The sequence below is a fragment of the Ornithodoros turicata genome, chromosome 6 (genome assembly GCF_037126465.1).
Source record: "Ornithodoros turicata isolate Travis chromosome 6, ASM3712646v1, whole genome shotgun sequence".
Lineage (NCBI taxonomy): Eukaryota > Metazoa > Arthropoda > Arachnida > Ixodida > Argasidae > Ornithodoros > Ornithodoros turicata.
The window spans coordinates 59194422-59220979 of NC_088206.1; the positions used below are offsets into that span (position 1 = coordinate 59194422).

General features: G+C 44.6%; 3 protein-coding genes and 1 long non-coding RNA gene across 8 annotated transcripts in view; 3 read left to right on the plus strand and 1 right to left on the minus strand.

Moving 5' to 3' along the window:
- Positions 1-6579: 6579 nt before the first annotated feature.
- On the plus strand, positions 6580-9114 carry LOC135396827 (proline-rich protein HaeIII subfamily 1-like). Its single transcript, XM_064628028.1, has 2 exons — positions 6580-7159; positions 8724-9114. The coding sequence occupies exons 1-2, from the start codon at positions 6839-6841 to the stop codon at positions 8970-8972; spliced, it is 570 nt and encodes a 189-aa protein (XP_064484098.1). The 5' UTR covers positions 6580-6838; the 3' UTR covers positions 8973-9114.
- A 564-nt stretch (positions 9115-9678) lies between these two features.
- On the plus strand, positions 9679-19394 carry LOC135396826 (uncharacterized). The gene is made up of 5 exons (XM_064628027.1): positions 9679-9919; positions 10139-10385; positions 12395-12494; positions 12580-12602; positions 17346-19394. The coding sequence occupies exons 1-5, from the start codon at positions 9890-9892 to the stop codon at positions 17654-17656; spliced, it is 711 nt and encodes a 236-aa protein (XP_064484097.1). The 5' UTR covers positions 9679-9889; the 3' UTR covers positions 17657-19394.
- Positions 19395-19543: 149 nt separating this feature from the next.
- On the minus strand, positions 19544-22946 carry LOC135396828 (uncharacterized). The gene is made up of 4 exons (XR_010423533.1): positions 22889-22946; positions 20247-20293; positions 19891-19957; positions 19544-19819 (listed from the first exon to the last, which is right to left on the minus strand). It is a non-coding gene; the product is annotated as an uncharacterized LOC135396828 (long non-coding RNA).
- The window catches only part of LOC135396823 (L-asparaginase-like), a 46377-nt gene continuing 42610 nt past the window's right edge, over positions 22792-26558 (plus strand). For 4 of the 5 annotated variants that reach the window (XM_064628019.1, XM_064628020.1, XM_064628021.1 and 1 more), the window contains exons 1-3: positions 22792-23403; positions 24350-24467; positions 25780-25891. In XM_064628019.1, coding sequence (XP_064484089.1) covers positions 23145-23403; positions 24350-24467; positions 25780-25891 — 489 coding nt within the window. In that variant the 5' untranslated portion in view covers positions 22792-23144. The remainder of the gene's footprint in view (positions 23404-24349; positions 24468-25779; positions 25892-26558) is intronic. The other variant, XM_064628023.1, reaches the window with a different exon arrangement.

Sequence of the window (26558 nt, forward strand, 5' to 3'; positions counted from 1 at the left end):
CGTCGGCGAAGGTCATGCGCTCCGGAGGCGCGTGGTTTTGGTTTCGGCTCATTTGTATAGCGAAATTCGGCTATTGATATTTCACGGCACGCGCTCGTTTCAGGGTTTTAAAAAGACAGAGTGACTTCCAACGAGGATTGTCTCCCATTGTGCTATCTCGCTTTTGCCCGAAATTTTCTAATTAAGGAGTTAATTAATGAATTGTGGGTAATTAGACATCTTGTAGTTACATACTCTCTTCGAAAGCATGTCCGCCTGGCAGTAACGACAGCTATGCTGCTCTCATAGCTTTTTTATACAAAAAAAATTCTGTGTAACGGATAAAAATGAAAATGAAGACCCCTGTCTATACAAAAGACAACAACAACAACTTTATAAAAGACAGTGGACAACGCGCGCATGTAATATGCGGTATTAAATTAAATGTTCGTCTGCGCGTAGTGGTGCTCACATCAGTAGTTTCCTCCTGAAATTGACCTCGGGGGGGGGGGGGGGGGGCGTGTACCGAACTTCCAAGGGGGAGAAAGAATATGCTTAAGAATACATATCTATGGGTATATGGATTAGTAGCGGAGCTGTTTTGAGCAATCTCAGAAACTTCAGGGAGGGGTTGCAAAAAGCCAGGGGGAGTATATCCCCCCTTCCTTGAGGGGCTGTAGGGAGATCCCTGGCTTGCATATACCTATGTTCATTGTGCGTTCTCACGTCTTCTATGTCCAGCCCAGATTTGAATCCCTTGTGCAATTTTATCTCAGAGACAAAAATTTTAGAATAAAATAATAAGTAAATAATAAATAAAATAATCATATAATAATAAAATAATACAGAATAAAATAATAAAAATATATATAAATTTTATCTCGGCTCCGATACCATATGCTATATACTATAGGGTCCGGAATCCCGAGCCGTTTTTACAATCCCGGGATTTCTAAACATCCCAGGACGGGATCTGGATTTTTTTTTTTTATATATATATCTCCAACATGCCGTATATAGGAGTGTATCCACCTGCACATCCACCCTATCACAAATTGCGATACAGCGCGCGTTTCCTGTCGTCCCCACGGAACATGCTTGTGGAAGGTAACGAGAAAGAAAGTTATCATCGGGCAAAAGTTTCGATAGTTTCGACGTGTATTATATTGAGTTGATGGCGACAGGGATTTGCATGTATCCTCCCATGCGTGTGCAGCCAACTTTTTTAGGTGTCGTTTTATCTTTTCTTTTGTGGCTTTCGCTTGAATCCAGTCGTCTATGTTTCCGGTCCGTCGGTAGCGGCGCTCAGCGCGTCGTCGTATTGACCTGAGGTGTTCGAACTTCACGGCTGTTTTTGTGTAGGTCATTGGCACCTTAATATGCTTGCTGGATAGCTTCAGATTCTGTCTTATTGTCCGGGCGAATTCGTCTGGGGTGGTGTCGTCGTCAAGTGTTGCAGTGTTCCGAAGTCTTGCCAATTGCGGACTGTGAGCGTTCTTTTCCAGTGCGATCTGGCATGTCGTTGGTAAGATATGAAGATTGGCAAATGGTCGCTTCCTCTTGTGTCTGCGTCCACAGTCCAGATTAGATCACACGCGATGTCCCGAGTACATATGGCAACATCAAGGCATGAAGTGTATGATGCTCCTCTGAGGTAAGTAGGGGAGCTGTCGTTGAGGACGCATAAGTCATGTCGAGTGAGCATTTTTTCTATTTTTCTTCCTCTGGGACATGTCCGATGGCTCTGCGAAGCTCTGCGAAGCCCTGCGAAGCTCTGGACCATTGTAAAGAGCCTCAAGACCATCCCATCCCAAGCCACTCCTTTTCGTACCATTGCCCTGCAGACGAACGTCTCTGAAACCGCAGTAGCGGACGCGTTTTTGGCCACTCTTAACAAATCTTCAGCAGCATCCGCCGGTTTCCTCCACCACCGGTCCCTTCTATCCGCAACAGTGGACAACCAGCTAGCAACTCACTCAGCACCCGTAGAAATGGAACACGATTTTACTATCCAAGAACTTGAACGTGCCATCAAAGCCGCGTCTGGCAAGCGAACGTCTCCAGGACCAGATGGGATAACCTACAAGTGTTTGGCAAATCTTGGACCGAGCGCTAAAGAAATATTACTGAAGATATACAACAACAGCTAGCAAACAGGACAGCTCCCCCCGGACTGGAAGACAGCAAGAGTAATACCCATAAGGAAGCCCGGCAAGCCTAAGAACGAAATCGAATCGTACAGACCTATCAGTCTCACAAGCTGTGTAGCGAAAGTAATGGAAAGAATGATCCTTGCGCGCATCCAGTGGTGGTTAGAACACAACGGAAAACTCCCAGAGGAGATTGCGGGCTTCAGAAAAGCGCGATGCACAACAGACTGCATCACTGACCTTACAACTGATGTGCAACACATCAAAGCCATGTCTGCAATAACCATAGCCGTATTCCTTGACATAAAGAGCGCTTTCGACTCTGCCAGCCACGCCCACGTGATTCAGGCAGCTAAGAAATCAGGCCTTGAAGAAAGAACAACAGCATGGATCCGAAGCTTCCTAACTGACAGAAAGGTCTATATGGAGACGGCAGATGGCGAAACCAACGTGGTCACCCTTCAAAAAGGCGTACCACAAGGCGCAGTACTAAGCCCGACTTATTTAACCTCGTCATGGCACAGATGGCAGAGATTATCCCCCCACGAGTCAAGTTCACCATATACGCTGACGATGTCTGCATTTGGATGTCCGGGACAAATATCAAGTACATTCAGCAAACACTAGAACTTACTCTCCTAGCGATTGCCATCATCCTAGAAGAACGTGCCATGGACTTGTCACTAGAAAAAACAGTGTACCTACCCTTCACCCGCAAGCGCCTGAAGAACTTTCACCTTTCAATCAACGGGAATCCGATACAGCGTGTTAAGAAACACAAGTCTCTCGGCGTCACAATCAACAGAAACCTAACGTGGACAGATCAAGTCAAGGTACTCACGGGCGCTACAAAGAAATACATCAACATAATGAATTTGCTCGGTGGACACCGCCAGGGGCAACGGGAAAGCACTTCACTCCCTCCACACGGGGCTCATCCGACAAACCAGGGATGGGCAGTAATACTCATATTTTGTATTATAATACTAATACATAATACTTCCTAGAAATCGGTATTATAATACAGATACAAATACATTTCAAAAATGAGTATTATAATACATAATACTAATACTTCTGTGTATTACACGAGTAATACTTGTAATACGCTTGTAATATACTTAACTTGGGAAGACAAAAAAGGAAAAGAACAGAAGAATTACTTAGATATATGCCCATTACTTATCGAGACAATCATTCTCCAATGACGTTTTATTCACGCTTACATTTTTGCACATGGCCTGATCTTTCCGAATAAGATCAGATAGCGCTGATCAATTCGATCGCAGTGAACAACCTGCCCTCACTGTGGCAGAGCCCTGATTTCATCCACTCTGGACGATAAAATGTGGGCCGTTCAAAAACCTGTGACTGCCCATAGTGCAACCACATACAGGGGTGACTGGCTGCACTGGACGCACTCTTTCATAAGACAAAGGGCTTGTACAGGTATGACTCATCCTTACGGATTCTGAAGTAGAAGGAATGCGAGGAAGCCTCCAGTAACCTCTGGCCCCAAAGTCACTTGCTTTGGGATAATTTGGGGCAGGGAAACACTGTAATAGGAGCCTTGTTCGTGTTCAAATGTTTGTGGGACCCGAAAAATTACTGATAAAGTGCATGGGTGACACTTTGCAGGTCGAACTTACGACCTCTGGGAAAGTATTACACCTTCAAAAGTATTATAACACATGTAATACCTCGTTTTGTGTATTATAATACAAATACTCAAAAGTATTACAGTAATAGTATTATGATACATAATACAAATACTCAAAAGTATTACAGTAATAGTATTATAATACAAAGTATTACTATTACTGCCCATCCCTGCGACAAACCATAGCTCACAACATCCCTCATCTTCATCGTCTCTCCCCAACCCAAGAAGGACACCTGCAGCGCATACTTAGTCGAAGCCTCCGAATATGCCTAGGAATCCCCAGGACCGTAAGGACAGCACTTGTGCTGGCAGAAGCAAGAGAGCCCCCCATCCGAGTGCTAAGGAAACAAGAGACGGAGCGGCACCTGATACGTCTCCTCACCAGGCACACGGCTCACCCGCTGATCCAGAAGATCCATAGAAGACATAAATCTCCAATATATGGAACACTTGCGTACATCGAAAGATGCTTGCCGAAGCGCATGGTTCACAGTCATCACCAGGTTATTGCCCCTTGGCTGTTGTCACCCCCACCAACCCACACAGAAATCCCTCGTATTTGGAAAGAAGGACAAACGCCATGTCTGGCTCTCAAGACACTTTCTATGGCCCACCTTGAGCAACAGTTTCCAGACTCAACACACATCTACACGGACGGCTCCTCCGCTAACGGAAGATCATCAAGTGCTTTCACTGTAAAAGGCTTCACCAAGGGATACCGCCTGTCGCACGCAACAACTTCTACTGCTGCAGAACTACACGCCATACTAAAAGCCCTCCGCCACATCGACGGCTCCCCAGCACAAAACTGGGTACTCTGCACAGACTCGAAAGCCGCCCTATCATCAAGCAGGATACGGACGATCAAATGGTGTACCACATCTACGAAGCATACACATCTGCAGTGGGAAGGGGGCACACCATCTCCCTCCAGTGGATACCTTCCCACTGCGGAATACCAGGAAATGAAGTAGCTGACCAGACAGCAAAGGATGCACTGGGTAAAACCAAGTTATCGGCACTGATACATTTCACTAAATCGGACGCCAAGACATTCCTCCACAAATCAACAATCAGACGGTCCAAGGAAAGCTGGAAGCAAGCACTCCGGCACACAGATTTCCTGTCTCACATAGACCCCGATCTCACGGCAATCATTCCTCATGACATCGGCCGAAGCCTCCACACGGCTATTCACCGGATTCGACTCGGCGCGCTATATACTGCCACCACCCAATTCCAACTCGGTATTGTGGCCTCAAGACTGTGCGACATCTGCAAAGTGCCCCACGACACGTTACACGTACTTATACAGTGCCCAGAACAAGCAGACGCAAGGGAAAGACTGTCCCATGCACTTCAAACACTGGACAAAAGACCATTCTCTTACTGCAAAGTAATGGGAAGATGGCCTACAAGGGAACGAGACATGAAGGCACTCAAGGCATTGTGTGTCTAAAAGAAAGCGGTATACACTGCCGCTACTAACAGGAACACATATCATAACTCTCAAAACCACCTAAATGAGATGGAGCTGCAGGCGCCCTTAGGGCAGCCACCCTGCTCCAAGTCTTTCCCTCGATTTTTTTTTTTTTTCAGTTAATTACTACTACTACTGTATTATATTGAGTACTCGCACAGAGCCGGAATATCGACTTTGCGTTGGAATTCGTCTATTCTTGTCATCTGCTACGGAATATCTTGTGGCTGCGCCCTAGGATACTTCTCGCCGTTACCGGTGCATGAAAAGACATGACGTTCAGCACTTATACTTATGCCGCAGCTAAAATCAATGGCGTTTTTCGCGTGTTTCGCTGGAGTATTCTAAGGAATGTCTTTTGTAAGAATACATGGAATGGTGCGTGGTATTCCGAAAGGGCTGTCTCCACTTTCTCTTTTCACTTTCCCATTTTCTCTTTTCACTTTCAAACATATTCGTGAGGATAAGAGAAAAAAAAGAGGATTCTGCAGAGAGAGGATCTGGCAGTATTTTGTGTAGTCTTATGAACCGAAAGGCTCCTGATTTCGTAGGAGACCGTTCTCGGCCACGGCTTGCGCGGTACGTATGAATCGGCTGCTAAAATCTTTGTCATGTTGTTCGGTTTCGGATTGCAAATGATATTTTTAGGTGAAGGGATACTTCAAACGAAAAGTCACTTAGTATTCATTGTCAAGAAAGCCGCAATTTATTATCATTCGGGACATGAAATTATGCGGGATATCGGGATCCGAACCCTGATGTTAGGGGTAAGCGCGGTTAAGGTTGACAGTATCCGCGCTTGTCAGAACCGCCCGCGCACCTGCGCTGGTTGAAATGGCTGAAATAAAGTTAAAATCCGGGCGGGTTGGTGATCCATTCTAAAACAGAGTGCAGTGCTGTGTTTGTGTCGTTTTTTGTCCCTTTCGTTGTCCCCTTGCACTGGGTTTTCTTTATCGGTTTTAGAATGAAATAGCTGTGGGTACAATTCAGGGGCGGATCCAGACCCTTGGTTTGGGGGGGGGGAGGTTTCTTTGTTGGAGCGCGTAGTGGGGGAGGGCAGAGAGGGAAATCCAAAGTATAATCTGACGGAGCAAATCCGATAATCGGGGGGGGGGGCGATCGCCCTCCCCCCTGGATCCGCCACTGGTACAATTGCGAAGACACAAGACATTCCGCGAAGGACGTTGAGATACAACCGCTGAAAGAAAGAAAAAGCAGGCGCACGCCTCACTATTGGGCGGATGACGTGACGTCACAGACTGGCAGAAGCTTTTCTGACCCGCGAGATTGAAAGCTCTCTTGCGGATAGCGCGCTGCACTCGTATACGTTTTGTACGAATACTCGTATATATGTGTCCCGGGGGTTGTAATCCTATTTCAACGCCTCGTGACATCTTTTCTTTCTTTTTTCGAGCCGTTTTACGCTCTTTCCAAAGCGTGCGCCCTTTTCAAAACTTCTAACGCTGGATGGTTGCAGAGCACGTGGCCGAAGGGGACACGTGAACCACTTCGGAAGATCGCCAGCTCCGGGTAGTGCGGTTTCTAAATTTCCGGACGACAACGGCGATGAGTAACCCTCAGCCGGCACGCCGTACGCCATCCAATGCATCCAACCCATCATATCGGGCACCGCAGCAACAGGCACCTCAGCCGAGCGTTCCAGGCGCCCCTGCACCGGGAGGTTACGCGGTGCCACCGCCCGGAGCCCCTGCACCGGGAGGTTACGCGGTGCCACCGCCCGGAGCCCCTGTACCGGGAGGCTACGCAATGCCGCCGCCCGGAGCCCCTGTACCGGGAGGCTACGCAATGCAAGGAGGATACCCGATGCCTCCGCCGGTCGCACCAGCGCCGTTCTACCCAATGGGAGGAATGCCTGGTTCGGGAATGGTAATAGCACTTTCGCTTTTTTCCTTAATTGCGACTAGCACAGTATTGAAATTTCCGTGTTACTATTACAAAAAGCTCACGTAATTTTTCAATGTGCTTTGTACATGTAGGTGTGCTAAATTTAGGAATTTGTTGCCCGATGCTGCGTACCCTAGAGAGCCAGGCGCACAATTAAGTATGCGTTCAAGATGAACCCCCCCCCCCCCCCCTCTCGAAACTGTACCTTTGGTAGTGCTTTTGGGAAAGGGCCTCCCCAATGTAAAGGGTCCATAGAACGCCTCCCGAAATATTTTTCTGGCTACGCTGCTGAGTACTAATAAGGGAGGGAGGGATTTCTCACTTGGAGCACAATTTTTTTTTCTCATTACTGTGTTTGTTATCGTACAAGCTTTCATGTAGTGGACTGCATTCCATCAGGTTCATTGGGTACCTAATGAAGTGCAGTCCACTGCATGAAATCTTGTAGGATAAGAAACACAGTAATTTGAATGTTTTTATCTTTTTATCACTCGCGTTGACCTTACTTGACCCAGTTTCGACATTCCCCCCAGATTGCCACCACAGTTTCTTCTGCAAGATTCATCCCAATGTTGCTCCAGTTCTGAGACTTCTCTTGATCAAGCCTATAGTTTAAGCATCTAGGAAAGTTTTTGAAGATGTTCTGATATACGTATATTGAATATATTTGAAGATACTCCCCAAAATTTACCACCACCACACCGAAGGTGAAGATAAGTAGCAAAAACTAGTTCAAAAAAGCAGTTTAGTAAATATTCAAAACCGGAGAAAAACTGGTAGCCATTAGGTACCTAAAAAGAGGGACAGATATGTCATTATGCAATTAATTTTTATAAGGTGATACTAACAAAATTGTAGCCGTGTGTATCTATCGCAAGTGCTAACCTTGGCTAAAACCCTCTTTAGTGCCTTGCACGTTCCAAGCACAGTGGTGAACCCAACTGACGGAGCCAGTGACTTGGTGGTTGTGGTGGATGTTGCTTAGGTACATCACCTGTAAGGTGCATTAAATGGTGTGGGCAGAGATTTCTGCACCAGAATTAATCGGCAGAATGACAGCTGTGATGTCGTGATTGTGTTATGTAAAGACTCGATTCTATGATGTAGAACTAACATTATTCTTGGTAAGAGAGGGAGGGTAAGGCTAATGCTCGGACATGGGATCTAATGGGGGCTGCGTTGCAGTATTTAGTGGGTGAGCAAGCGCTTCTGAGCTTTCACCCGAACTATGTCTTTGGATGTCTAAAATTAACTTTTCCCTGCTGATCGCTACTTACTACGCACGCGTAAATGCTGTATGTGCTTGTTGTGGCAGCACTATATTTTTATTCACTGTTGTCCTGTATAAAAACGTCTTGAATAAAACAAGCTAGGTTGTCCCACAGGGTAGGCGCACTCTATAGTCTTTGCTGGGCTGGTTACAACCTGTAATTTCCCTCTCACCTATACCTGCATTTTAATATATACATGTGCAGTTCAAGTTTGTTCACTAGCACTTGTGGCAGTGCAGAATAATTTATTCCGGTGTTTGTGACATGTTTTGCAGCCCGATACCGGCCGTGCCTGGGTGGACCCCCAAAATCCGAACACCCTTTACTATGAAGGCTTCGATGCTGGTGCACGTTTTACACCGAACAATCCACCCTCAATTCCACCACCTCCCCCTGGTGTGGCTCCTAACCCCGCACAGATGGCCCAAATGCAGGGACAAAATGTCGTAGTCACCCAACGCCAAGCTGGACTTCTGGAAGGACCCCCAGGAGGTGGTGTTGACACGTCTTGTAGCATATCATGACCACCATCCTCCACGACGACCACATAATTTCATGCAAACTTTGACGGCTGCAACACATGATGTGCAACTTCTGCAAACTGAGTGAAAAAAAAAGCAGTTGGTAGTTGCAAAAATCAAGTAAAAAAACAAATGTCGTGGTTTATTGTTTAGCCTTTGGTGGCTTTATACGTGTTACGATTATGTACATTGGTAATGGTGGGTTGTGGCGGTATCATTGCGTTGGTGCTTCCTAGATTAGTTCGAAGTAATTCAACACGCTTTCTGTGTACCGTGGTAGGAACACGTAAGTGGTATAGCTCGACATGCCGACGACAGCCACGAGTCCCATATCTGAGCAAGCTGTAGCTGAGGATTATATAATAAAGAATATTTGCTACACAACACAAAACGCACATGTAAGCATGTCACCGGTACGCAAAGTTGTCACAGTAAGGATACTGAATGCTCGTTTTTCCCACGACTCTAGCATGTACAGCGATGTGTGAAGGTCGTACATGAAGTAGTACCATTTCAATTTCTTGTACAGGCGATTGAGCATGCCCATCTTCCTACAATCTCTTCCACCACACCCAGGTACGCAGCCGAGGAAAAGAGAAGAGACTTGTCATATCATTTCTTTCTTGAGCTCCTAGATGGCGCGACTGGAGAGTAATAAAATTGAAGCGAGCTTATTTTTATGTAATTCAACGTATAAATGTGTCGATTAAGTTTCTCCATAGAGTATTTACTTTGAGTTATGATTTGCATATTTCATTGCTAATCATTTTGCGGGCGTCTTCATTTCTGTTATGTAAACAGTGATGTAAACATGGGAGGCAACTGATCCAATTGAGCTGTGTACGTGCAGGGAAACGCTTTTTCAAACAACTTCAGTGGGCTCAAATACGGCTTTTGTGCTTCAACGTAAAACGGCAGACATGGAGCTCCAAATAACAACCATCGTAATGGTAAGTTTACGGGTGTGCTTAAATGGAAATGGGTGCGTTGAGCTGCTAGGGATCATACCTAAAGTGACCCGCGCAATTAAGCTCACAGGCGTTTGCGACCTAAGTGCATGTACTCGATCTACTTGTTTTGCACGCTAGTTCTCCAAGACTATGCTACCAAGCATATGTATGCTTCCCTCAAACTTTTTACGAACAGACACGTTCCTTCTTGCGTCGTAGGTGCTTGGGGTTCTTAGCTCTTTCGTGGGAGCTTCTACTGAAATGTACAGCGACATCTGCCCGCACTGCGGCCGTCTGCAATCTATTGGAGCACCGCCAGATGGGATTCTGGAAATGCCTCCACCGCCTTTGCCGTCGTTTCTCAGCAACTGGGTAGTGGGTGCAAATCAAAGTAACCAGTGCAGTCTGTGCCATCTGCTGACTGAAGACAACCCCAACGGTTACGCAGATTTTCTTCACCCCATGGGTATGTCACACTCTTGCTATGGTGCGCCAACGCTTCACCTATCCACATATTTTACAGATAATTACACATCGTTAACACTTCCAGTCTCTCGTATAATTGACCGAGCTACACACTCGAGCAACTCGTATATTTTCACATTTGTACGGAAACTGCGCACTATAACTGTGGACATGAGAAAAAACAACAATACGAGCACTTGTCGTCAGTCCGTCATCGAGATGTATTGCGTATTAAAGGAGCACTCAGGTGACCCCCCGATTTTTTTTTTTTTTTTCGTTGCAGAGTGTTCTCCAACGAATAAAATGAGTTCCTGCAAAAGAATGTTGAGCGCAGGTGACCTACACAGCGAGCACGAGGGCTCTGTTGCGCACACCTTTGAAAAATCATTTTCCTCGTGAAAAGTGCGCATCACAGAATGAGAAGGAGACGTGACGCATGCTACTCCACGCACGTAACCAGTGACATACAGTGGCACAGCTCAAGCAGTGTGTATAGGCGAGGCGTGAGCTGCGAAGAAAAGAACAAAGAAATAAGGCACGAGCGCATCGTGTCGTCAGTCCGCGGCTGCTTTCTCCGACTGTTTTTTTTTTTTTGTAAATTCGATCGCGCAGCTATAACGCACCGCAGAGAGGAAATATTTCACAGTGCTTATTCTGTGGACTGGACCACAGGATAGGAGAGGACTTCATTCTGTGGACCAGACCACAGGATGGGGGTGGACTTATTCTGTAGACCAGACCACAGGATAGGTGTCCATTTTATTCTGTGGACCACACCAACCGAACCACAAGATTAGTGGTCGTAAACTTCGCGGTGCTGATGCAACGCCGGTGTGGTGTAGTGGTTTCTGGAAATTGGAAAGTGTGGGTTCGATTCCCGGTAGCGTCGCGTTTTTTTTCCTTCGGTCTGCGTGCTGTTTTATTTCAGGCGCAACATTTGCATCATTTTTTGAGCTCCAAGTTGCAGTGAATGTGGACATGTGGACGATATTGTATGGGCATGTTTGGGCGACCACGGTTAGCACCGTTAGCACCAAACGAAATGTGCTGAATTTTTGTTACAAATTAGGTTAGATTAAGGCCACAACACCTTTCTTATGTTCTAGAATTAGGTTAGGTTAGGTATGGTTAGGTTAGATTAAGTATGGCATGGCATTTTTCCACACTTGAGGCGGACGCCGCATGGCCTGGTCCATTAAAAATTAGCCGGGTAGATTGTTGGCCGATACCGAAGTGGTATCGGTTTCGTAGACTGGTTTTCGGATGCAATGTGCCATCCCTTTAATGCTTCACAATGTCTTATTCAAGATGGAATCTTTCTTATCCACATGGAATTTGTCGAGATACAATTCAGAAATGATTTACTTATGTACAGGAGGTGCAAGTTACATTAATTTGAGTAGTTCCATGTTTACTGGCAGTCATCTGATACCTATGTTCTAGAATTGAGGTTCACTGCCAGGAATGTGGGTCACAGGAAAAGGAGCACACCAGCTCCTGTTCAAATTTCGAGCCTCCTTTGAGCAAAGCTTGCATGGTGGATTTTTCCTCTGACTCGATTAGGAAGAGTGGTGGTTCAATCATTTTCCATTCAGAACCCCAAAACAATGCTTGTAAAGTCTTGTAAAATAAGCCAGTTGAAGTCGAACACTTGTCCTGTATTGTTTATCCGTGTCTATACCCTCTTGCATTCCCTACTGTATGTGAACGTAACAAACACACTTTACGTGTGCCCTTCCTGCTATGCCATGTACGCACAGAGAAAGGAAAAGGAGGCTGAAAGCATGAGGAAAGCAGATCAACTCGTGCCAGAGAGGCACTTCAAAGAAGGGCGAACCATCACCAATGCCACATCAATTCATTGTCCAGATGGTTGAATGGCCAACACTTGCTTAAGAGAGCCCCTTCTTGTAACTGGTTGTCTGCCAGTAACAGATGTTTCTCTCCAAAGGGGGTTAACTATTTTTACACTGGGCGCTGCAGAGCTTACTGTGAGAACGTTGGTTTCAGTGAAAGTCGACCATTCTTGGGTCTCGACTGTGATCCTCGTTGCTGTGTCCACGGGCGTGGTCACCTGCGCCATGTTGCTGCTTGCTTGCAAAGGAAGACAGTGAGTAACGTCACGTACAAGTTGCTTGCGTTGAACTACACCTATGTATGCCATCATGCTGATTTCACAATTTCTTCTTTAACAGGTGGAAAGTTCTCCCAGCTGCAGGTAAGCTTAAGTTAGATGGCCGTAATGGAAGAGTCCATTCACATCTTTAAGCGACTGCACAGTGTGCCAGATACGCATTGTGAACAAGGATGCTATTGCACTCCTAGTAACCTAGGCACACTGACTTTAGTGCTCGGTAATTGTATGCTGTGCAAGCGAAGTAACTGGGCTTGCTAGTAAACATTTTCACAATGCCACCTTACACAGCACATGAAAGGTATGCTTATCACACTCTGTGGCTAGCTTTGTCCTGCTAGCATTCAGCTGTGGCTGATTGAACCATTGTTCAGGGAGTGCTATCAAGGGTGGATCAGCAAGTGTGCTGCTAACACCTAGGTGCAATTGGCCTGTGGATCTCCTCCACTGAGGTAGCATGACCCTTCCAATGTGTTACTCTTTGCATCTATTCTGCTATATGGCTGCTCTCTTGGCAAGCAGGCAGACATAGAATCTCAATGCAGTCGCCATCCGATTTTTCTGACTCGGCGGGGATCGCACAAAAGTCAACTTTATTAAGTACTAGTAGGCCGGAAAATGTTGTCGATGCTTTCTTAACGGGCGGTCTTCCATCTCTGCCTGATAACATTGGCTGCTACTTCCATCTACATCTACAGCTGCTACTTCCCGAAGCAATATTGTATACGGGCGAAAGTGCCTCAGTCGCCTTCATTAGTTCCGAGTTTGACGGATGCGCTGGGAGACGGTAAGTCGTCGATATCCCAAACACGTGGAGGGAACATATCAGGACAACTTCTAGCAACATTCGGCGTCACCATTCAGCTTCCTAAGTCGGCTTCACCTAACGCCTGCGTGCTTTAGGTGAAGCCCGCTTTACTTCGCGGGTGAACAGCACGTGTTTGGCTTCGCAAAGCGCCATGACTCCTTCGCTCAGAGTATTGGAAAATGAACAATCACTGCCTATTTTCTTGTCTAATTTTTATATTTGGCTTCCTTGACCATTGTGTCCTCGGGACGCTCGCGAGCTGGGCAAACCGTGTTCGAAATACCGAGCGACGGAGCTGTACAGCATCCGAAATTTTGGACGTTGTTATACATTAACTCTATGGGGCCCGTGGCTGTTCCGCGAACGCGTCCAAAAAATCGGTCGGCGACACTATCGTCTTTCCTCCACATAACCTAATAGGTATGCCAGGGAATGTCAAGGTTCGCAATGATGAAAGTTAGGGTTGAAGAATGTCCCCTGGCATGCTTTCAGCACTTTGGAAGAGACGCAGTTCCTACAGATAAAGAACAGTGGCAGAGACAGTTTTAGAACGGTGCTTAACATGATAATTTGTGGCCTCACGTTGCGAGACAGGTGTGATTACGAGCGATGAGCTCAGAGGAAGGAAAATGATGCATTCTAGAAGTCACGTTATTTCAGAACAGCAGACGTGCCGTATGTTGCGTATTGTTGCATTACAGGTGTTACAGCACATGTGTTACAGTTTGTAACATATATGCTGCTTACGTCCGATTTTGAGCTTTGAGGGCCAGTAGAACATGCTGGAAGTCTATCCTTCCTTCACTCTACTCTGCTGTACATAACATCAGGGATCAGAACCGTTATTTTTTCCGGTTTGGTTCAGGTTCAGGCATATTGGTTCGGTTCGGGTTCAGCTCCGCAGCAGCGCAAAATATCAGTTCGAACCGGTTCAGGAAAGTGATTTTTGAGCGGATTGCAATGGGACAAAAGCAAGCACATCTGTTTGACCCTCAAAAACACACCCTCAAATATCACAAATGTACTTTTGTTGTTGTTGTTGTTGTTGCTGACACGGCGACACAGGAGTGGTTCACAGCAACACTGCGTGTTACAGATCTGCATTTCAGGTGTAATGTTACGTTAGCATACTGTGCTCTCTATGTTCACTCATCGTATGCACCCTGTTACATGTGTTCCTCCCTTGGGAGCAAAAAATTTGACAGCACGACCTCCAACACAATTGTCATTTACATTGGGTGTCCGAAGTACCCGATGAATGATAGGTGTTACCTTAGCTGGTGAAATGAAGCACCACCCGACCTCAAAACTAACATAACTGAATGTACACAATAGCTGCGAGGAGGAAATATGAAATAGGCCTACCTAGCGCACTTGGGCTCCAGTTTTCTTTTGTTCAGTTTCCGTTTCGAATTTGTTTGGCAACGCGGCTCAATCTGCTGTGTAAATCCTAGTTCCGATCTCTCACAACCATGACCTACTAGATTATAACGACCGTGTCATAGGCACCCCTTCCCAGCGCCGCATTTGGAAGCTAGTGGTGGCGCTACTCGTCGGCCTGGCTATTGCTTACTCAATTTCTGCAATACCTTACCTTAGCTTCGGCTTACCTTAGTATTTTTGCACAGGCGGTGGATGTCCTACGGGAGATGTTTCTTTCTAAAGTTGATTATCATCATCATTCTACGCGTTTTCATTGGAGTTGTTGCTGTCGTCTGCTATGGTAGTTGTACGTCCGCTTCTGTGCATTCAAAATTCTAATTTCCATTGTCCAATCATGATGTAGATGTCGTGGGACGATGAGTAGCAGAGTTCGAGGTAACGCGTTACAAGTAACTCGTTGCTGTAACTAAGTTCCTTTTTTTGGTAACTTGTAACTTAACTCGGTACGTTTGCGCCGTGTTAACTTTCAGAGGAACTCGTTCCTTTTTCACGTAACTTTGCCGAAGTAACTTAAGTTAAGTTCCAAGTTACTTTTAACTCGCTTTTCACTCACGTCCACATATTTTCTTGCTTTCGCTCCGGTTCCATCATAGCATTTTTTGCCATAAAACGTGATATTCAATCAATGACGGTATTTTATTCAGAAAGTAAGAACTGCTGCCATTGAAATGAAGCTGAACCATTGTGCGCCCACAGGGAGTAAGATTCAAAGCGTTCGAATAGACCTCTACCAGAGAAACGTCATCATGACATTGGTAGACAGACTGAAACCGAAACAAATCGGAAGGAGAGGGCTGGGTTCCATGAACGGGCACTTGTTCGCTACCCCCCCCAGTGAAAGAAAAGCAGGACCATATCGTAATCCCCTCAAGACCGTGGCTTTCGGGTGCGACCTTGTTCACCTCTAGCTTCAAGCGTAGTTCAATGCTACCAAATTTGTGGCGCTGTCGAACACTATGACGTCATCTGTTTACAAACAGGGAGAGGTGTATTGTTGGACATAAACGAAAACGATCTAGGCGTGTTGCACTCCTCCGCAGGCAACTCAAGGTCTAACTCAACTGCTCACGCGCGCTGCACCTGCGTAATGCTATATTTTGTCCGAAGTAACTTGGAAGTAACTTTTTAAGTAGCTCAGTAACTGTGAGTTACATTTCAGGCTGAAGAACTTCGTTATTAACTTAGTTACATTTTGCACACGGTAACTTAACTTCTGACGAGTTCTTTTTGACGGGTAACTTCTCAATCTATGATGAGTAGCGCCCCTAGCTGATCGTGCGGACGGGCTCCTCATAGGGGTTGCCAATTATGACATGGTCGTTATAATCGAGTAGGTCGTGCTCATAACGCACATTACGTCTGAACCGTTTCACGAACCGGTAGCTGCCAAACTCTTTTTTTTGGTTCAATTCCAGTTTGGTTCAATGCGAGAAACAAAATATTTTGGTTCGGTTCAGTTCTGGTTCAGCGAAAAATATGGGTTTTTAGCGGTTTTCGGTTCGGATTCAGTTTCGGTTCCGATCCCTGCATGACATGCCTTATTTGGCTGGCTATAGAGCTATGGACATCACAGACACACTTGGACTTTGGAATATGGCTCCTCTTTTCTTTCTTGCTTTCATGGCTATGAGGAAACAGGATTGCAAAAGCCATTACAGCTATGAGGAAAGAGGATTGCAAAAGCTATTACAGCTATGAGGAAAGAGGATTGCAAAAGCTATTACAGCTATGAGGAAACAGGATTGCAAAAGCTATTACAGTCAACCCTCGATTTGTGAACAGCATGCGCTCCATGGAAAGTTGTTCATGGATGTTCATAGTTGTTCATGGCAAAGTTGTTCTAGGGATTCATAAATTGAGGTTCATAGTGAGTGGATGGACCAGAAAATCTCAGAATGACAGGAACTGCATTGTGACATTTTATAACATTTATTTACTTTACAGGTACGGATATTCATTATATATTTTTGAAAATAGGGAGATACTCCATCTCTCACCTGCGGTCAGTGCCGATCTCTTGCGCTTCAACCCTTGCAACGACTTGCGTTGTGAAGTTCGACTTCAACTAACAGCTGCTGGCATGCCATAGAGACAAAGTTCATTTTCTTATCATTTGGCCTCCAGAGTAAGGCACGGGGTAATACAGGTTTGCACCTTCTGCACCAGTTCATGTTTTAATGACCTGGACGACTGTACTCACCCCGTTCATAAATCGAGGTTAAAAGGTGACTTTTCTAGGTTCGTGCCTAAAAAATGTGTTCACAGTTCAGATATCGAGGTTCGTAAACCGAGGGAGAAATACATGGGAAGTGTATCATTCCGCGACGAACTGTTCGTAAAGCGAGGGAATTTGTAAAGCGAGGTTTCATAAATCGAGAGTTGACTGTACTATACTTTAAAGGTTCAACATGGCTGGAGACGTTGTGGAACTTGTTTAGAAAAAGTTTTGAAAACTACACTTGGACGGCTGTAATGAATGCTGTAAATTTGGACGGCATATGTGATGCTCTTGAATTTGCATGGGCATTTGCTCACATTCATTGCAGATTACAGTTTTTTTTCTTATGCTTCCACAGAGACACTACTGAATCAGAAAGAAGCCATAACAGCTCCAGCGACGCCACCAAGAAACATTTTCCCAGCACAACGCCCCGATGCTCCTGTCTCACACCGCTCCGAAGCAGACGGCCACGTTTATGCAGAGCCAGACTTGTCCTACGAAAACTCGGGCTTTTTGGAAGGAGCCGAGGGGTACGGCGGTCCCCCCAGGGGCTTCTACGGTGCACTGAGGCACTTGGTGCCAAACGGTTACGATCATCTTGATGGGCCACGTCCCCACAGGGGACGTCCCCTGCCCCCTGTGCCCTCCCTCAAACGCGCCAGTTAAAGTAGCAGAAGCAAACAAATCTTTGAAGTGACACACGACAATGATTTGTAAAGAGCGATAGCATGAGATAACCGTTCCAAGAGCGATGCGTCTGGGAAACTCATTTGATCTCTCTTCACTTTTCATGCAATTTTTATTAAAAATTACATTAAAAATAATTTTATTTATTTTAATGTGATTTTTATTGTTTTTAATTAAGAATTACATTAAAATAATTTTACTTATTTTTAATGTACTTTTGTTGAATTTTTATTTAGACAGAAGGAAAATATTTGAATATACAAGAAGTTAATAGTGCAAAGTGACTAGGTATAAATATTCCTAAGTGTTCGCTACTTCTTTCAAATAACTTAAAAATTTCTGTGTCAGTCTGTGTAGGTACAGTTGTCAGGAACCTATTATGTGTTCCAGATTCATGTTGAAACCATCGTCTTAAGATGATTCTCAGAAAAGGATACTGCACAAACCTGTTTTTGGAGAGTTTGCCTTTCCATTTTCTGAGCTGCTCGATGGCTTAAACAAATGCCTCTTTCACGGAGTAACTATCTGTGGTCTATCATGCTCGTGTAGCGTGGGGGACATCATGTAGCTGCTGTTTTTTCTCTGTATTTATTCCGCCTCTTCTACCTCTGGTAAGACTCGCATAAGGTTACACAAATCATGTTTGTGTCAGACTAGTTCAGTTTGTTCCTGTTTTGATGTTAGTGTGTAGCAAATAGATGTTTAATAGAATTATGTAGAAAAAAAATTGCTGTGAGTGGCAAGTATAGTGGCAAAACCCAGTACGAAGTTAACAAAGAGCCTGAGCCCCGGAAATCCTGGGTGAATAATTTGATGCTGTATTGTATAATTTAATGCTGAATTTAATGCTGTGACGTTCGTTCCAAGGGCACATTTTTAACCAGTATGAGTAGTGATAGTATATATTCAGTGCTAACATACAGCATTAATCATATGATCTGATTTGTACATGTACATGTTGATGCTGTTTTTGCAGAGACGGTCAGTCTCTCAGTGCTGTTTTATGTTGTACAGCTAAATTTGACAGGAAATGTGCTCATTTGCACATGTGCTCAGCCTAGTTTTTGTTCCTGTAACATAAGTTTTTTGTTGGACAGTTTGTCCTTTCAAGTGACCTCAGTTTGTTTATTTAGCGACTGTACAGGGTGTCCAAGCTAACATGCACGGGGGTAAATCAAAGAGTGATATTAAATGGTAGGAGCAATCTTCATGCACAGGGGTCTAAGAAAAACACGGTGCACCATAAGTGAATGAAAACTGCAGAATATTGTGAGGAGTCGCGGGTTCTAATCGCCTACACTTTTCCTTGGTGTCTGATTAATAAATTAAGTGCAATTAACGAGCCATCTTTTTAATTATTCGTCTTAGGGCCGAGATGTGAATTGGAAAGTTCCTGTGTCAAGAAGCACCCGTCGCAACTGAACGCGAGGCCCTAAGACGAATAATTAAAAAGTTTGCTAATTAATTGGCCTAGTTAATTAATCTAACTAATTTTTCACTCGCTTATGACGCACCATGTTTTTTTTTACACCGGTGCACGTTAGCTTGGACACCCTGTATAGCTGACTGCATTTATTTTGTACATTCATACACGTCCTCTTATACTGTGCTTTTGCAGTTTTTACACACTGTAATGTCTTGACAGCCTTAGTATTATGCTGATGTGGTACTAGTCATATGTTTTGTTTAAGAAAAATATATGCAAAAGCATACCGTGCTATGTCTCCACTGGCTCATCAATGTGAACGAATGCGTCAGTATATCGATGCACGCTGCCTGTCACAAATGTACATCGATATCAGCAGGGAAGGGAAACGGGCATATTTTAGAGAACATTTCTATTATCGTCACTACAGTGTAGCCGTTTCTCGGTACCAGCCTTTCAGTTACGCTTCCTCTGTTGCTTCCGATAATATGGTGCCATTATAGTGCTTCAAGTAGACAGCCCCTTTCATCACTGTGAATGTCCCCCTTTTGTCTAAGCTGTGCTTCGGAGTCACACGCGCTTCGGTGAGATCCGTACACCTCCCGGTACTAAAAAAATTCTGCAGAAACATGTCTTCATCTTGTAGAGGGTTTTGCTGAAATTCTGGGTCCAACAACTCCAGATAGACGTAGCCAGACCTCCTTCCAAGGTTGCATCTGCAGGAGGATTAGTAAAGTAGTAAACAACACTGCCATGTCAGGGTAAGATGAGAAAATCGTAGGCTCACTTCCTCCTGCTATGTCGTGGGGCCTGCTGTGTAGATAGCCCCCTTGCATGCGTTTGCATCATGCGGCCTGGGAGGAGTGGGAGGCGGATGAATTCTGAAGACCCTATCACTTCTCATGCTATTGTACGTTATCCAGGGCACATATAGTACAGCAAATAGATTCCAGTCATCTCATAACAGTAATATATAGCCATTGCCTAAGTTCAGTTCCAGTCGACAATTTTCGTTTGTTTCATTTCCAGCCAGTAATGGAGGAACATGGTATGTGTCTCTGTTACTAGACCCAATTTCACAGTCATCATTTTAGCGCCATTAAAATCAAATCATCATCATCATCATAATCAAATTTCACACACCTTGCTGTTTTCGTTCCCTGGCTTGATCAGTCAGTTGATGACAGGCACTTGCAATCATTTGAAGTTTCATATGTTAATATGAGATACCTCTGATATAGAAACTATACATGCTTTGGTTAGGAAGGTGCAATATTCATCACTTTTTTATAGATTTGTTTATGCAAAAATATTTTCACACACTGGTGAAACAATCTGTAGCTGGTTTTTGCAACCCTATATATTTTTTTTGTAAATATGTAAAATGAAAATTTCACTTTCTCATATCAGAGTAGTGTTGTACCCTAGTAATGGAAGCAACATCACCATGGTACGCAGTATTTAGTGTAAGGCATGGTTATATCAGTGGACAGACATACATGGACAGACAGGAAAGAACGTAGACGACTCATAGCTGTAGAAGAGCAAACACACTGCTGACATGTACAGCCATGTGTTGTCTACGTTCTTTCCTGTTGTGTCATTTGGGCTGACACCATGCCAGGTTGATACCAAGTACCCCTCCGTTACAAATTTGATTTAACACAAGGTTACACGTGGACGAATCTGCTTTAGTTTCTAATTTGCATACCTCTATCCAAATTGCTGATATCTCGAAAACAAATATTATTGTGCTTGCCATTTTTTCTTGCAACTTGCAACCAATGTGAATTTCAGAGATTTCACTCTTTGTGTGCTCCCACTGAAAAACAATACTTTGCGCAGAATTAACCTCCACTCCCACCAATTAGCCACTCCATTTTAGGGCATAAAAAAAAAAAAAGAGTATTGGGCAGCAGACACATGAATCAGTGATTTATCTAGACCCCCCTCCCCTAAGATTTGGTGAGGTTACGTAATATTTTGCCTAAGGGCGGAATAGCCTGCATGTTGCAATGTCACCCCCCCCTCCCTGTGGAGTCCGACACACCCCTATGGACGAAATTCTGGGTAAACCACGTCTGGGGAAACGTTTCAAGTACCAAAAATTTGACCAGACGAAAGAACTGTTCTGCAGCTGTCTGAAAATTGACATCATGGCTTTGAACCTCTTGGTCTTTTCCATGGCAGTGATAGGAAGAAATGAAGAAATTTGACTGAACCCCCGAGACAAGGAAAACACAGACGGTCACAAGCACATTCTCGAGCACAGTAACGTGTTTATTCGCAGCCAGGACCTTTCAACCGGAGAAAGTTTGACATAGAGAGGGAGGGCGAGACGGAAGGATTGCTAATGTGTTTGTGATCGTCTGTGTCTTCCTTGTCTCGGGGGTGCAGTCAAATTTCATCATGTATCACTAGTTAGCCTGCATTTTGACTCTTATTCAAGAAATGAACCTCGCCCGACCTCCGCCTCCCTCGCCAGTGTTGCCACGCCTGTCGAAGGAAAAGTGTGGAGATCACTTATTAAAAAGTATGGAGATTTCTATAAAAATCTGTATATGGCAGTAAAACATATAATTTGCTTAATTAACATCGGTGTTAAGGAAGAAGTCTAATTTATCATCCCCGTGGCATCGCATCAGCGAACTTCACTTCCATCTAGTTTTCGATTAAACTCGGTTCGGCAACTACCAGAGTCCTCGAATTCTTGTACCATCTGTTTTAGGCCAGGATTTTGTACGTTTCATCGTCTGACATTTTCTGTTTCGCTTTTTGCATCGAAATAACTGAAATATGTGATGGCAAAAGTTATTGGGGAGCTGTGCAGAATGGCTTTGCTCTACCGGGTACGAACCCTGGCGCTGTCTGTGCTGTCTGGGAAGAACCGAGCCAGCAAGAATAAGAGAAAAAAATCCAGCATCATCACCAGACAAATCAATACATAAGCGATCTAACCATGATGATTGGCATCTATATCGTGTGATTAAGTATGAACAGCTTCCGTGCCACAAGCGATACAAAATATCAAAGATTATACCATGAAGCGAACATGAAATTACAAATTTGTTGTTTTGTCACCCGAGAGTGGCGCATCGTGGATCGGGCTTCTCGTCACATATCTGACAACATAGGGTGAACATAGGCTAGCTGGTGCATGAAATCCATGATGAAACAAGCTTGAGTATGGGATTGGGAACATACATAATCGTTGTGAATGTTCGTGTATTTTGTGTAGCCCATCGTGTATTGTGTAGCCTATTAATATTGTGTTGTATTTTGTGTGCTCAGGCTTGTTTCATCATGGAATTCAAAAATCTGTTAAAAAAAGTTGTTTCCGAGAACCTGTAGATATCCACTCTTAAAAATGAACTTCACCGCATATAGCACGCTCCTAGCCAACCATCCTCTCGAATGACATCGTTCGTTCCCCTGATTTGTCGAAAACGGGAGGCGTACGCGCCATTTTTGTGACAATTATGAACTGCATAAGCGTCACAAAAGGCGTACGCCCCCAGTTTTCGAAAATCAGGGGAAAGAACGATATGTCGTTTTACTCCGTGGTCGTTCGAGATGATGGTTGGCTATAGGAGCGTGCTATGCGGTGAAGTTCATTAATGCATACAAATCTGTAGATGTGGCAACACTGCACCGCGCCCCACACAACTGAAAAAACAAAAATAAAATAATACTAATAATTGTGCTGTGAGGGGCACGGTGAGGGCATAGGTTGAGGCTATACAGAGGAGGAACTGGCACATAGAGGAACATGAGTAAAGTAGTACAGTTTCTATTTTCCCCAGCGTTCTCTTGAGCGGAGCGTCTGCCGTCTGCCAAAGATTGCAACCGTTACAACCCCGAGACGCAACAGAAAGATACGCATGGTTATCTTATTCCGCGTCTGTTTTATTGCGCATTTTTATAACGCGAACCAGCCGCAACATTCAAATTGCAGAGAGGGGTTAGTAAGATTGGCGCTATTGAGAATGCTAATCAGAATTTGCGCAGCATGTTGCGGCAGAGTGCGCGGCAGTCGCGAAAATGTCGGACAAAATATCGGAGAGTGGAAACCGAAAGCTCTCTGCTGAAGAAAGTCTTCTCCATGCCGGCGATGAGCCCAGAAGACGTCGTAGTAGCAGCAGTAGCAGCAGTAGCTGCATGGACACTTCGTACGAACCCAAAACACTTCGCAAGACCGACGACTGTATGGTCAGCTCGGACGCAAGCACGGCACTCGTTACCAAAGTGCTGGTGCTGTACAGCGGTGGCACCATTGGTATGGTACGAGACGAAAACGGAAGTAAGTTTCTCTCACATAGTACACTTGGTTTACTTATTCGTGCAACCGATGCAACCAGTGCAACGTTCCTCATCAGGAGATGACTGAGTGACTTGTGTCGATACGCGCTGGAATGTGACAGCATGCAAGGCGAGGTGAACCAGCGCATCAGAGAGCTAGCTAAAAAAAAGAAATCCGGATATCGTCAATGTGAAGTTACATTTGTGAAAATTGTCTTCGCGGCTTCACGCGAGCAGACGAGCGCTGTCAATCGTCGGAACTGTACGCGACGATCGAACAATAAATTACGATCGAGCGATGACTGACTGAGCTTTTATCGTCTTTCGGTCGTCAATATTGTATCGTATCGCTGTTGGTAAGCTGATAGCACACCGTGTCGTTCCTGCACGCGTAATTCACTTCGATCGCAGAATGACATATGTGCCGGCATGGGACGCCGTAATCCACGCAATCTAATTTACGAACGTATAAATCGTGTACGTGTGTGCGGATTCTGGTGGTTTGCATCCAATAGTGCTTTAAAGTGACCTGATAATGGAGGCAGATAATATGCAAGCGTGGTAATGCAAGGATTCATCAACATTGCATCACACGTTTTGCCGTTTTCCTCAGGGCGTGCATCAGAAAAGATCCTCACGTGGCACAAATAGGAAAGTCAAGTCGTTGTTTATACGTGTGATGGAAAAAGAAGGTTCATGTGAAATAACAACAGTTGCACAACTCCACGAAAAAAAAAAAAAAAAAAAGAGAGAGAGAGAGGGGGGGGAATCGAAGAACTCCTCAACAAGCATGAGTTATGTCACAAGGCAGTCACACAGTTAACAAGCTGCCAATAGCAAGTTATCCCGAGCACTTGAATTTTTTGCATTGCACCTCACCTCAATTGTTGTTATAAAAACCAAAACTTCATGGTACATTTTGGCTGGATTTTTTTCTGAACGTCAAGTACTGAGGCCAGAGCCACAGGTCTTGGAGAAACGTCTGCGTAGCTTTCCACAACTTCACGATGCCGCTTATGCCAGTGCCAACTTCTCCGAAGCAGAGAAACAGCCACTCATTTTACCGTAAGTTTCTTTTTTGTGTCCATATAGTATTGAAGAAAAATTGTCAGTTTTTACGATGAGAGGCATACATAGGAAGGTGATAGCATTGGCCTCCTCTTATTACTTCATTTATAGAGCTGTGCAAATGACCACATATGCAACATTTATACGTGGTATATTTATTTCGTTTGTCGCAGTACTTGTAACCTCTCTTCTGGCGTTTTTGGTCTTACGAGCGCCGCTTCGGAGCTGTTCGAATAGATTTGGTTCGGAAGAGACTTTACTTCAATTTGAATATAGAATTCTGTGTTCAATTTGGAATTCAAATGAAGAAACAGTTATTTGCTCCAGAATTTGAGAAATTTGCACAGCCTTAGTATAATACAATATATATATTATTATTGTATATAGTATATAATACCAAATAAAATATAAAATAATAAATAAATGAAATATCTAATAATAATATATATGATCCATACAGTATATACATTAAAATAGATATATGTAGATGCAGTTGTTTTGTACAGAATCATGAGTATTTATTATGCTGGGCCCTGGACATGCCCTCTTATTTTTTACCGTCTTTCGTAAGTGCTGCACAAGTTAACTAATGAGAGGATAGAGAGGTAGCAAGCGAGCTGGTGGTATAGAGCCATAACTTAAAAACCCGACACTGGGGGACAAAAAACGACAACACAGACAAGGTCTCAAAGTTAACAGTCAACAGTAAACTTTGCAAGAACAACCATTTTATTCTTTTGCTGGCATAAAAATGATGACGTCACAAACCAGCAGCATAACCAGAAAGATATCGTTGGGGTGGGTACTATGAGAACTTTGCAGGGGGAGGAGGATTTAACCCCCCATATGCCCTTTCCCAAAAGCACTACCGGACATATAAGTTCAAGGAGGGCCCTTGAACCCTCCACCCTCTCCCCACCCCCTTTCGCCTTTTCACTGTCACTCACATTCCATAACCTTCTTGAGCCTAAGCCCTGTTCTCAGCCTGTTATCTGAGATAGCTTTCTGGCTATCTCTCGGCAGGTAGATCTACCAACAAGTGTTACTGCCAGGAATTTGCTTGCGCATGTCTGCTTGGGTTAGTGATATGAAAGAGATAAACTCTTTAGGAATGGGTACAGCGGGGAAAGCAAAGACAAACAACAGAACGTGGGTCCACAAAATAAGGAGTGGTAAAGACATATAGCCATCTCGTCACAGAAAAACAATTGTGAAAGCTGCTCTGAATGACTCTGTTGATGACTTGTTTACAATTGTCTGTCGCGTTTTTATCTGACTGATCACTTAACTGATTTGCTTCATCGTGCAGGCGAACCGGCGACCCACATCGTGTTGTGTACACGATATTTGAGTACCACCCTCTACTGGACTCTTCCAATGCTACTATGGACGATTGGATACGCATTGCACTTGACATCAAGGTTGGGATGTTTGTAACTCCTCCTCTGAAATGTCTCGACTTAATGGTGCAGGAAGCATTCTTGTCATGGGACTGTGCACTTTAAAGAGGCACTAAACAGCTCCAGGAGTATTCTCCAGTTCTTATGCTCTATGAAAGAACGTGGCTCACGATATCCAATTATGAAATTCATTTACTTCTAGCAAGCGCCTTTACCACGAAACAATGCCATTCAAAGAGCATAATCCGCGTGAGTCTCTCCTTCCTACTCGGAGAGCACCTACGTCACACGTCTCGCACGTGTAGCAAAGCTGCATTCCAGTCACTGGAGATGGGGGAGATTTCGGACTCCTAGTCAATGACGGGACTCATTGACACAAACAGCAGCGTGTGGGGAGAACTGGTCGTGCGTGAACACCGCTGTGACCTCGTGGAGCAATACAGCGCTGAAAACATAGTGTGCACATGAAATAGAATATTGTGGGGTTTTGGTACCTTTTGATCTGGCTACCTTGGGTTTGACAAGTGTAAATATGTTTAGAATTGACCTCACTACCCGATATTAAAACAAAATCAGTGTATAGGCGTCCCGCATTTTGAATGGTTGATGGTGCGCGACGTCAAAATGACGTGTGGCTATTGTCGCCAGGGCATCGCAGTGCGGGGCATGATCGCGAAAGAGTGCAGTG

Bases quoted from the DNA above. Each gene is read 5' to 3' on its own strand.
- LOC135396826 (XM_064628027.1), top strand. From the start codon at position 9,890: ATGGAGCTCCAAATAACAACCATCGTAATG. The intron at 9,920-10,138 runs GTAAGTTTACGG...CTTGCGTCGTAG, and splicing joins AAATAACAACCATCGTAATG to GTGCTTGGGGTTCTTAGCTC. The intron at 12,495-12,579 runs GTGAGTAACGTC...CTTCTTTAACAG, and splicing joins CTTGCTTGCAAAGGAAGACA to GTGGAAAGTTCTCCCAGCTG.
- LOC135396827 (XM_064628028.1), top strand. From the start codon at position 6,839: ATGAGTAACCCTCAGCCGGCACGCCGTACGCCATCCAATGCATCCAAC. The intron at 7,160-8,723 runs GTAATAGCACTT...CATGTTTTGCAG, and splicing joins GAATGCCTGGTTCGGGAATG to CCCGATACCGGCCGTGCCTG.